The sequence below is a fragment of the Crotalus tigris genome, unplaced genomic scaffold (assembly GCF_016545835.1).
Source record: "Crotalus tigris isolate CLP2741 ecotype Arizona unplaced genomic scaffold, ASM1654583v1 scf7180000017666.27876245, whole genome shotgun sequence".
NCBI classification, from domain to species: Eukaryota; Metazoa; Chordata; class Lepidosauria; order Squamata; family Viperidae; genus Crotalus; species Crotalus tigris.
Window position 1 is genome coordinate 2,721,292 of NW_024096551.1, and position 12,723 is coordinate 2,734,014.

The 12,723-nt window shown below is 34.5% G+C and overlaps 1 protein-coding gene across 7 annotated transcripts in view; it reads right to left on the minus strand.

The window, feature by feature from the left end:
* Nucleotides 1–2,848: 2,848 nt before the first annotated feature.
* LOC120304986 (prostatic acid phosphatase-like) overlaps nt 2,849–12,723 on the minus strand; it is a 117,481-nt gene continuing 107,606 nt past the window's right edge. For all 7 annotated transcript variants that reach the window (XM_039336207.1, XM_039336209.1, XM_039336206.1 and 4 more), the window contains 5 exons: nt 12,460–12,592; nt 7,966–8,045; nt 6,756–6,862; nt 5,492–5,661; nt 2,849–3,738 (listed from right to left, as the gene is read on the minus strand). In XM_039336207.1, the coding sequence (XP_039192141.1) occupies nt 3,533–3,738; nt 5,492–5,661; nt 6,756–6,862; nt 7,966–8,045; nt 12,460–12,592 (696 nt within the window). In that variant the 3' untranslated portion in view covers nt 2,849–3,532. The remainder of the gene's footprint in view (nt 3,739–5,491; nt 5,662–6,755; nt 6,863–7,965; nt 8,046–12,459; nt 12,593–12,723) is intronic.

Genomic DNA, 12,723 nt, shown 5'->3' on the forward strand with positions numbered 1-12,723 from the left:
TGGTTCTATTCACTAATTGTCTGCTTCATGTACAACATTTCAGCCTCATTGTAGAAGGCCAATTTTCATTCCTTCCCAAATGTAAGGATATTTTTATAAAGTGAGTTTCATTTGGGCCCCTGCACTTGAAGGAGAAAGGTTGCATTCAAAAATTCCGTAGGATCTATTTTCCAAAAAAGTATGTAAAAGATGAGAGTGTAAATTTCTAAGACAAACTATTAGGAGCCTTATTGCAAACATGCTTTTTTTATAACTCTGCTTATCTCATTTAAATAAAAATAGAAGACTGTAATTTTCCCTAACAGGAAAGAGTGAGCTTCCATTTCTATTGTTTTTCATAATCTCATGCTATTCAGTAAATGAAATATCAGTGTTCATCATTGCATTTGTATAACATCCTGAGCCCAAAGTAACAAAGTACATTTTAGCTTAGCTTGCTGTCAGCCAGTTGCTGAGGTTAATTTGTGCTTCTTTTATGCTTCTTTATGTTTTGTGCCATAGAAGCCTAGAAAAAAAAATGAATAAACCATAATTACGTTAAACCATGGATTAAAATACCTCAGTGAAACACCTTGAAGTTATGGTAACATAATTTTAACATAATTTTCTATGCAGTTTTGAGACGTGCATAATTATTCATATTTCTAATGCTTCCTGAGTCATTATTTCTGAACCTTGACAACTTCAAGATGTCTGGACTTCAATTCCCAGAATCTCTCAACCGAAGTTCAGAACACACTGCCCTAAGTATTGCAATAAATTCTTGAAGAATTTTAACTTTTTCCCCATCACTTTTTTCTAAGGCAGGTATTTCTTTTGCGAAATGCAAAAGAAACACACCAGTAAATAAATACCTTGGCCACTGAGAACAAAACTAACTTGGCAAGTTTGACAAGATAGAATTTGATGGCCAAATCTATCTCTAAGCTCCTTCTTCATTTAACCAAACTGGAACAGGAAGATGATTTAATTATGATTTATTCAGAATGTTCTGATAAAAAGGGATCCTCTCATGCAAAGAGGGAATCTAAGCATCAACTTGCATTTTCTTTTATAGTTAAAGGAAAGTATAAAAGAAAAATTGATTGGATAGGACAAAAACTTCCTGAATTTTTGTTTAGAAAATCAGATACATGAAATTAAACATGTTATATATTTACACACCATAATATTAAGCATGTTCATTTAAATGAGCTTCCAGAGTCTTGTGGGGATAGAACTTAGGATGTTAATAAAAAAGAAAAAATAACTTACTTAAAGTCCACAAAGAGACAAACCAGAATGTTAGTTAACACTGAAAGAATTCAGGAGATGAGGTAAAATCATCCTGTTATTCAAGCACTCCTATCCTTACATGGAGAGCAGTTTGGGAATGTTGCAATATATTAAACAATTGGCCCTAACAGAATCCAATTACTGAGGTAAAAAGCTTTCTTTGTAAATCAAAGTTATAAACATAAACATTTTTTAATCTTTGTGAGCTTTTTTCTAGATTTGCCTCTTTCTTAGGTTTATCCTTTATTTTTTCCCCCAAAATATAGTCACCATAAATACACTAGCTTGTATTATAAGCTAGACTCTGCCCAATTAGTATTAGAGTTACTAAGAATGGAGTAGTGGTGTCTTTACTATTTCTACCCTATTTATGTTCAGAATGGTTAAGGTCATCTTGCCATGGACAAATTGCAGTGGGACAATTTGCAATGGCTAGCTCACCACAGACAATTCTACATGGGATAACTCAACACAATGAATGTTGTTCTGCCACTGTTTCTTTAATATTATTTCCATTTTTGTCAATAGAAATAATGTCAAAGAAATAGTGACAGATAACATTTATCACATTGATAACATTTATTGTGTTGATTTATCCCACATGGATTTGTCTATAGTGAGTAGTCCTGCAGTGAGTGAGTTGGCCATGGTAAGATGGCCATGACAAGTTGGTTGCAGCAAGTTGTTGTAGAACCATTTATGCTTCATGACTTACACCATCTTTACTGCAAGGGGGAAGCTTAAAAACAAAATGGTGTTTTTAGAGCAGCCCCATTTTGTAGATTTCTTTAGGTTATTCTCTTTTGTTATGGCACCAGAGATGTTAATGTTAGCCTATAATCAAAATATGGAGAACCCAGCAAGATAAGTTGTTCAAAAACAATCCTGTATATCAGGGCTAATTGTGTTTTGATCCTGGCATGGAATTGAGAATTGTTTAGGTTATAGATAAAAGTAATTGTGTACCATCAAGTCATTGCTGACTCTTAATGACCATTTAATACATTTCCTCAATAAACACATACTAACCCTTAATTTTGGCTTATCAAATACTTCTATTTCTTTAATCTCATTTACAAACTACTGAAGCAACAGAAGACTATTGTTAGTTCATCAGCAATACAGTTTCTTAAAGTTTAATACTTGGCTTGCTGCTTGTTCTACTAAACATCCAGGATGGAGCAAAGGATGAAATGCTAAGAGGCAAATTCTGTTTCTTATATATTTGTGTGTGATGTTGCAATGCAAGTACAAAAGTACAGAGCTTGCATCATGACATATCTACACATGTTTCAGCATTTTGGCATTATTATATTTATAACACATGCCAGTGCTAGTTCTTTTTTGACAATCCTTGCCAATTATTTTTCTATCTGTAATCTAATTAATGACATATAATGGGATATTCTGCCACAGTAATTATATTGAATTGCTTTCTTAGTTACAGTTTTATTCATAATCATGAGATGGGAATGCATACAATGTATGGCAGCAAAAACTGAGATGGCAAAGACACATATCATCTTGAAAATAAATACTTTTATTATAACAAATGTTCATAGCTATACTCTGAGATGGAAATTAAATGTAGGAGATTTATATGATCGATATTGGTTCTTCTCAAAACTGTTTACATACCAATACTTCAAGCTGGCTTAGAGAAGAACTTTAAAAAGCAGCTATATATATAGAGAAGTGAAAGCTGCATTTACAGTACACAACATAGTGGAATATTAATTGGTAACCATGAGCATTAAAAATGTATCTTAATCAAACAACCTGTTGAATTAATTGCAAAGTAAGCTTTAAAACAATTACAGAAAATGCACACTACTACAGTGATGATTACAGGAGAGAAAAACTGATTACATCTATTCATTCTATTCACTGATTTGTATTACTAACCTCATCTATGTGTATTAAACAATGCTTTTCAGTTAAAGTATGCTTTAACTAAAGAAATGATAGATTTGTTTCACTCTCTTGAGTTTATCTATTCTGTACAGAAATAGAACATTTTAAATATTTTTTTTTTGCTGTTAAAGTTTTTTTTTAACACGAAATAGCATAACTTCAACATGTTGCTTTTGTTTATTAACTGGCTTCCATCCAGACAGGCATTTCTGTACTTTATTTTACTTGTGTTCTGGTACTGAGGAGATGCCTTTGGAGTAAGATTGCAACAGGTCTTAGATAATATCAAAGCTTGAACTGTCATCAAAGCCTCCAGTTCTGCTTGCTTGACAACTTGGAAGCTTCAACTGGAGACTTTAGCCTTTCTTACTGTCCCTAAAAGCTGATGCCAGGTGCGCTTCTTGCGTTCTTGCATGGGCTTGTTCTCTGTCCTACGCTCAGGGATTGCACTCTCTGAAAATTCAAGCCTCGTGATCTCAGCCGTGGCTTTTAGACCTTGCATCTTCTCTGTTGACACTACTGGATCATCAGCAGGTTGGGGAATTTTTCCTGTTGGAATAATTATGAGTCAATTTAGAATATCAAAATAACTAATGTATCCATTAATGGATGAATTATATAATCTAAACATTGACAAGATGCTGCTGAATCTTATGTATTTTTGAAAGGATCTAGAATGCAAGGTATGGTATGTTAATTTATTATTCCCCAGTCAAGGAAGGCAAGCTACCAAGTGGGTAGGCAGATAAGCATGTGTGAGATAGCTCTAGACTTGATAAACTGTGAAATCATATGCCAGAAGTAAGCTACAATAAAACTTACCTTGCTTGAAAAGAAATTGCATGAACACACCACTTTGTCCTCCTGCTATCAAGAATCCATGTGAAAATAGTGACAAATAGTTCATTTGCCTTCTTGACTAGCTACTATTCACATTGCTAATTGTAAAAACACCTCAGTATATAGTCATAAAAGGACAAATATGAACTGGAAAACCATATCCTATTTTTTTATATGAACCTGGGGATGAATCAGGAAATCTTGTAGGGTGAATCCACCAAATGCTGGTGCCAAGTATACTCCAGCCTGATAAAATATACAGGCTACACAGAAGATTGATCAAACATTATCATATTTTGCTTTGCATAGTTTTGTTTCCAGGGTGATAGAATAGTATAACTAAAGAAAATTAGTACATATTGTTTTATTGCTTTCATGTACACAACTGTTTTTTAAGTCCCTTGTGCTGCTATCACTGTTATTTTTTAATTCACTTGCCTTTTTCTTGTTTCTGTTTGTTATGTTTCTTTCCAAGCAATCATCAGATATAATTAATGTCAAAAAAAGTTCAACATAATCAAACACAGCTAATCCTGCTTGGCTGTATAACATCATTCATGGAAAACAACTCCATTTTTGAGTGAAGATGATATATATATATTATTCCCTCATTTTGAATGAATTGTTTTGCCAGAAGTAGTCTTTAAATTGACTGCTGAAGACTGTTTAGCTATGGGGCAGGAATTCTGTATTTACAGGAATTTTGGGTGTCAAAATTCCTTATGATTATCTTAAAATATATATTAACTGGAAAAAATGGAGATGTGCTACAGGAGCTATTTTTTTTCTAAAGCAGTACCATAACACAATAGAACATAACATCAGCAATATTAACTCATATGATAGACTTTAGTTGAAAAGACAAAAGTAGGATTCATTTTTGTTTTTCAACTCAACTACTATACCAAAAAATACAAGTCAGTCATGCAAATAGTACTCTGTTTTGATGATACTGATAGTTTAGTCTGTAGCTATAATCTCCACTTAGGAGGTGATGAAAGAAACAAACATGTCCAAAATTTGGGAAATTTTGTCATCCAAATCTTTGTTTATGATCTTGGTGAGAAGACCAAATCTACTTTTCTTGAGTGATCCCACAATGAATCCAGTTCAGAACAAGAAATTGCTTCTCTGAGATCTTCTAGAACTTGAACAAAACATTTAAGTCCATAACTACTAGCCAATAGTCTGATTTAATCTCCCTCCAATGGGGAAGTTGTTTATGTCAATAACTGATGAGAAGGAAAGCTTAATGTCATAGGATATGAAACTGCATATGCATTTTCTTTAGATGTAGGATGTGCTTTAATAACAATCTAAAAGTCACAGCTGGTTTCCAATTGTAGGTCAAATTATATTATTTATAATATTATACAATCACTTCTGTTTGCAGCATCTTACATGGTTTGCTAAGATTGAACAACAGCAATAATAATGTTTAATAACATAATAGTAAGATTACCTTCATCAATGTCTATCTTCTCACACTCTTTTTCCCAGTTGTCTACCAAGATGGGAGAAACTAGTTTTGTAAACTGTTGTAGTGGACATGCACATGAGCAGCCAGGCAGAGTAATGGGATAAGGTTCTTTTGAAGTGTCATTTCGAAAATACATTTCAATAGTGTGAACTCTGATTTACAGAAGCCAGGGGAAAAGATGGGGGGGGGGGGAAATGACATGTTGAAGGATCTTTTTCAGAAATGCAGTACAGATCTAAAAATTCATTCTAGAAATGAGAAATATAATTCAGTCATATGGAACTACAGTATGGCTACCTGATTCTTAAGCTTTCCGATATACAGAGGAGTATCATTTCATGAGACTGTTCTAAACTGCTCCAGAAGAGAACTGCCCCAGAAAGCTACTACTTTAGCATAGAAAGATTAGCTCATGGATATTTGAAGATTAAGTTCTAGTTTTCTCTTGCTTTTCTGTTTGAAGGAAAGCCATAGGAAGCTGCTGCTGCAAAGTATCCCTATGGGATGATGCCATAACAGGGTGCACCCTGGACGGAAAAGCAGAAATAAATCTCTCCTGTTCACCTATTAATAAATTGATGTTTGTGACATCCTCTATTTTGTGAATAGGGAAATTCTTCCTCTGTAATATAGTACTATTTCATCTCAAGCCCTAGCTTGCACTCAACATTCAAAATGTGGCCATCAATGCAAAATATTTGCCTACTCTTAGCGAAAATGCATGGATGCTATCATCTGATAACAAAAATCTATTGATTGTTAAGGATAAAGCTACCAGATCAACTGCAAAACTCCACATCCCTGTGATATAGATGCTGAAAACTTCTTTTTTATTTTTGCAGTTCAGATTTGTCAGTCGTAGCTGAAGATCACAGTATGTATAGAAATAAGGTAGCTCAGGATCTACTAGTGTATTTCTGGGTGAGCTGCAGGATTTTGATTCCTTGTTTCTTTAGTAGAAGCAATAATTACAAAGCCATTCCACATTAGGTTGTGGAAAAATAAAGTTTTGGACAGGTAGTGGAATGTGTGTGTGTGTGTGTGTGTGTGTGTGTGTGTTGAAAAATCTGTGAACCTGATACTGATCACCCAATCTTGGAATGAATATGCATTCACAAATAACCTGTTTCTAATGTTTTTGTATATTTGCCCACCAAAGCTGCATTTTGGGGGGATATCCAGGTGCTAGGAAAAATTGAATTGATTTCACAAGTATTCCCTTCCCTATGTTAAATACTGTACTTGCCCATTTTCTTCTTCATATTGTTCAAAAATCTGGCAAGAGGCATAAGGTGGCAGTTTATAATTGTATATATTGAGTGCCATCTGCAGAGCACCTAAAGTAGTGTCATGCTGTAAAGTGAGAGAGAAAGGTATTTGTTAATATTATTGTGAATAGAATTACATGCTGATATGTATATGTCTAATATTGTTAAACTGAGAATACCTCTTCCTTTAATTATTTTTTTCTATAGTAAATAACAAATGTTGTCTTTCTTTGCTCCACATGCACACAGATATATGCATTAATTAGAGGTTATCTTATGCATTTTACAAGTAGGACTCTAGTATCTTTAAAACAAGGCCAGGGAATTACCACCGTAATGTAAAATGAGGGCTCAATATTTTCAGGAATATTGAAAGGATGCTGGCAGGAACATATGGTGTTTTCTGTAGGTCAGAAGGGGAAGGAAGGAGATTGATTAAAGTAATTCATAATGGAGACAAAAGCAGGTGATTTTGGTAGTCATGAGAGAAACCTAGAAAAGGAAATATCAGCTCAAACCCAGAAGAAGGCAAAAGACTAATGTTGCCAGGAAAACTGAATAAGTAAAACATTAAGACAAATTTGAGGTCAAATAATGAAGCTCCCAGATTGGAAAAACATCGCTCTAGTTATTAGAGAAGAAACGAATGAAAAAAATTAGAGATAATGAGGTAGTCAGAACAAGCCATAATGAAGTCTGATGATTGATAGTGCCTGTATTCAAAAAAGACTAAGTTGGAACTAAGTTGTCTTGGAGAAAATGTATTGATATGGTTGCTAAGAATTGATAGTAACTTGATGGAATACAATTAATTAATTAACCAGTCAGTCTCTCAATCAATTTTATTATTCTATCATAATTCTCTATCATCCAAATTAAGAGACTAGACCAGGGGTCCCCAACCCCTGGTCCGTGGAACGGTACTGGACCACGGCATGCCAGCAATCAGTCTGCACAAACAAGCAAAGCCCCATGTGTGGGATGCAGGCAGCATACAAAATCACGCTCCCTCTGGTGCATGCAAAAACCCTCTCTCCATGTAACCGGTCCCTCGTGCCCAAAAGGTTCAAAATCACTTTAATAAAGACTGTGATCCTCCTAAATTGTGGCTCAGCAGCAGAATTGTTATCAGTGTCTGCATCCTATAGTTGGTTGGTTGGCTGCTGGCTGAATTTTAAAGATACTTACTGCAGAATAGACTACCATCTTTCTTTTCTGTGGAAATTGAGCTTCTGAGAACTTTTGTAGAATATCTTTCACAAGGAGGCCTTAATGAAACATAAGTGTTATTAATAAATATTCCTAATGCTTAAGTAGGAAGGCAGGTAGAATTTAGATCCTGATTATAAAAAGAATCTATTAAAGAAACTAATGAATGATAATATATAAGTATGCTAGTTCCAGCAATTAAACCAAAATGAAGCATAAACATGCAAATTAACAAGCTTAAGCAGCTGTCCTGTTATAGATATAAATAAAGCATATTGTCCATAAGAAATACATTTCAAGATTTCTTATGATAAAAGCATTCTGGATTAAGATATGGTGGAATATCCAGAGAATCTTTAAAAGGAGGGTAAAATTTACTCCACAATTATTTTTGTTAGGTATAGTTATTGATTGTGATACAAAGGAGGTTATATTGATGTTAAATTTGATTACAGCTACGAGGCTGTTAGTAGGACAATATTGGAAGAAGGAATCTTTGCTTACATTGCAGGAATGGTTTCTTAAAGTGTCTCATTTGGCGGAAATGGCAAAGATTTCGGCTTTCTTAAAGGGGCAAACGCAAGAGAAATTTCTTGCTGTTTGGGATAAATGGATAAAATTCATACAATTTAAATTTGATATAAAAAATACTATATAGCTTTTTCATAATTTTTAACTTTATATATATATTTTTTTTCTATCTTATATTCTCTTTTTTTTATAAATATAAATTTTTTTAACTTTTTTTAATTAAGCCTATATTCTGCTCTGGGAGGCCCTGGGGGGGGAAGGGGGGGTTTGGGTAGGGGTGGGGGAAGGGGGGTTTTGTTGGGTAATGTTTGTTTTTTATCTGTATATGTTGTTTTTTGTTTTTGTATTGTCTTTTATTTTTTGTAAAATTTATAAAACTTTTTAATAAAAAAAAAGATTTCTTATGACTTCTAATTTAATAATTTCAATAATTCGATATTATTATTCTGCTAGATTCATAATAATTTGCCATTACATACATCTGCGAATTAGGTACTTATAAACACATTCATTATAAATGTAATGATGCAAGCATCAATAATGTAACTTGTGAGGACAAAATTAAAAATATAAGGAATGATACAGTCAAAGTAAAGATTTTAACACTCTAGGACTTCAATGGAAAAGATTTAGATAGCAACTTATACTTTGTTCATGTTTATTGTACTGTGGAGTATAATGAAAGCTCTAAATACAGGTATGAGACAGCTAATATGTGGTTAAATATACCAGAATAGCTATATAAGTACGCCAGTGAAGTGCAACAAAAATGAATCTGGAGTAATGACACTTCTCCACTGATTTAGCTGTCACAGTGTAGATGATTTTAGCAAAGATTTAGGTGGAATAAAAAAAATGGATTAATTTCAAATCCTGTAAATCTCATCCTTTAAACTAACAAACCATTGCCTTCTGGCCCATTTCATTAAAGAGAATATGGCATATATTAACACTGAATAATTGTCCATTTTTACATACTTTAATGCAAGGGTCCAAATCTCCAAACTTCCATTTCTGGGTATAGTTCAGAAGTCAGAGATTATAGTTCCACAGGGCCCTGAGAGAAGTAGACTATCTGAGGTCCAATTAAGTTGAATTTCAATCCAAGTTATATACAGAGACAGCATTGATTGCTTCTGCTGATATCCTTTGGAAGAACTGGAATGTGGATGGTATTGCTAGCTTTTCCTTGATTTTCCAGAAATTTTTGATACTATCAATTATTGTAGCCTTCTGGATGGCTCTGAGGTTGGAAGTGGGAGCCACAGACATTCTCATTTCTCCACAACTATTTCTAGTCAGTGTTGACAAACATAGAGAGGTTCACCCTGAAGCTCCTGTTTTGTGAAATCTCTGAATGCTTTTCATCTCACCCATCCCTTTCAACACCTACATGAATCAGTACACTAGGTAAGATCATCTGTTGACATGAAATCAGGCATAATTAGTACACTGATGATATTTAGCTTTATATCTCAATCCCTGCTTGATCATAAATGCTGCTGAGTCTTATCTCAGCTGTTAGTCTGGATAGGCAGGCTTAAACTGAAGTTTATTGAATAGCTATGGGTGCATTTTCTTCAGTATTATTTTGTCTTCGATTTTGGATGAAGTAACATTTTCCCACACAGAAGTAATACAGAATTTGGATTTCTCCTGGTTCTAATTCCTGCATGAATCATAGATAGCAGCTGTGTCCAGGAAGTTCTTTGCAGAAACTCATCTAGTGTTCCAGTTGTGCTGCTTTCTGGACTAGAAGTTCTTTCTCATGATTAGTTGTGCCTGGTCACTTTGGATGCAGATTATATTGCAAGGCATTACATGGAACTTCTCTTAAAGACTACTTGGAACTTCAGCTGGTCTAGAATACAATGGCATGAATAGTTGCAAGCATACCCTGAAATGGCCATATAGGACTTTTGTTATGTGATCTGCACTGGCTACCAGTGAACTGGGTGCTTCTGGGACCTTCAGCAAATTCAAGGTGCTGATGATATCCTAGAAAGTCTTTTATGGTACAGCACCTGGCAATCTGACAATCTAGCTGTTTTCCCCTTTTATGTTTACTTTTGTTGTTTTTCCCTTTATATTACAGCACCCGGAGTCAGTCTTGAAATGAGAGGAAGGAAGGAAGGGAGGGAGGGAGGGAGGGAGGCTGTCATTTGGCAATTACAAAGGTGTCTGACTTCCTTTTCTTTCAATTTTTTTATTTTATTACAACTGATAGCAAATAATATAATAGGAAAGCAAATTTTTAAAAATCAACAAGAATAGTAGTCCTATTTGTCTTACTGGTCTCACATTGCATCTGTCTGATACGTTGTTTGCAATATTAATTAATTTACAGGAGTTATTTAGCTGCCTAGTTTATATGAGGATTTCAAGGGGTTCAGAACAATGTACAAAAAAAAAAAAAACCAGTTAAAAGTTTCCCTCAGCAACCAAACCAATCATCCTCGCAGGGGGAAAAGTCAAGTCTTCGTGGCCTTCTGGCTAAAAGAAAGCATGCTTCTGAGGTCCCACTGCTTGCTAAATGGCAACATTTAAGTGAGGGGAACAGGAAGGCACCTTCCTATCTAACCTAGTAGAACAGATAGGGAGAGATAGTCCTGCAGGTAACTTGGCTCTGTGCCATGTAGGACTTTAAAGGATATAACCAATTGCACCCAGAATGCAACTGGAAGCCAGTGAAGCTCACATAGCAGTAATGTGACTTGGATGACCTGTGGGTTACCCAAACAGGGCATGCTATTGCATTCTAGATCTATTGAAGCTCCCACATGGTTTTCAAGGACAGCCCCATGTAGACCACGTTGCGAGAATCCAAATGGGAAGTCACTAAGGTTTAGGTGGTTGTGAACCTCTGGTTCAGAATGACTCTGAAATGATTTGCCTTCTCTAGAAGAGACTCTGCAGGCCATTGTCAGGATTCAAAAGGTCTGGTTTGGAACAGGGCTTCTTGTTAACTGGGTTAACAAGTGTGCTAATCCATAAAATGATACTACACTTAAGTGCCATAAACAAAACCCCAATGAGTTATGGTTTGTAAACCATGGCTTACAGCTGAATGTGATATTGTCAAAATTTATTAAACCATGGTTAAACAAACTGAATTATGAATATGATTTATAACCATGGTTTATGATTTGGCATTAAAAGTAAATCAGCCCATTTAATCTTATTAACTAACTAGAGTTAAATGCACTAAGGTTAAATGTCAGTTGACAAGACCCAAGCAAAATTTTCTATAATTTAAAAGCTTTTTATTACTGAAAGGATAAAGCAAGCACCTACTTTTTGCAGCATAAGAAAAGAGGCAGGAGGTAGAATAAAGCTACTTAAAAGTAATCAATCTTTTCATCAAATTTAAAATATTCTATTGTTTGAACAAAATTCTTGAAACAATGGGGGCAAGAGAAGGTGCTTAACACATATCATAATGCCATCACACAAATGATGTAAATTTATGTACTTGCATTTATGTACAGAAGTCGTAGCATAACATGGAAATGTATTATTTGTACTTTTGTGACTTGTGTTGTCATGATGCTCATATCATTTTGACATCATCATGGCTTATAACAGATCTTACATTTGAACCACATGCCTATAGTTGGAAATGTTTTTGTCTATTTAGCTACTTCCAAGAGATATTTGGAAAGCATAGTGTGGTGTTTTGCACCTTAGAAGCTTCAAGAACTTGTATCGTTCATCCATAATAGTGAATGGTAAGGGATAGCTCCAATATCCACTACAATGAACTACCAGAGCTCAAATAACTGTGAAAACAAACTTGATTCGTAATTCTATCAATTAAAATCCTTCATTGATGACTGCCCTCTATTGATTAAACCATCAGCTGTTAATTAAGGGAACATCAATCCAAGCATTCTGTGGCTCATTTCAACAAGAACACATGATATAAAAATATGCATTTGTTACCTCCTTGAAGCCGTGCTTTTTCTTTTCTCTTGTAAATATCAAAAAATGATGATAGGGATAATTCAGTAAGCTCTGTCAACTTTGTCATTACATCTTCAGTTGCCCATTCAGGTAATGTATAATTGTGAATAGACTGCAATTTTAAAAAGTATCATATTAAGTCCTTTGTCCGTTAAACACTTTGGATGTTTGGTTTGTTTCTCTTCACCTTAATCTTTAGCAGTTGTTCAAACATGTATCAAACATGGATAGGTTTGCACATCA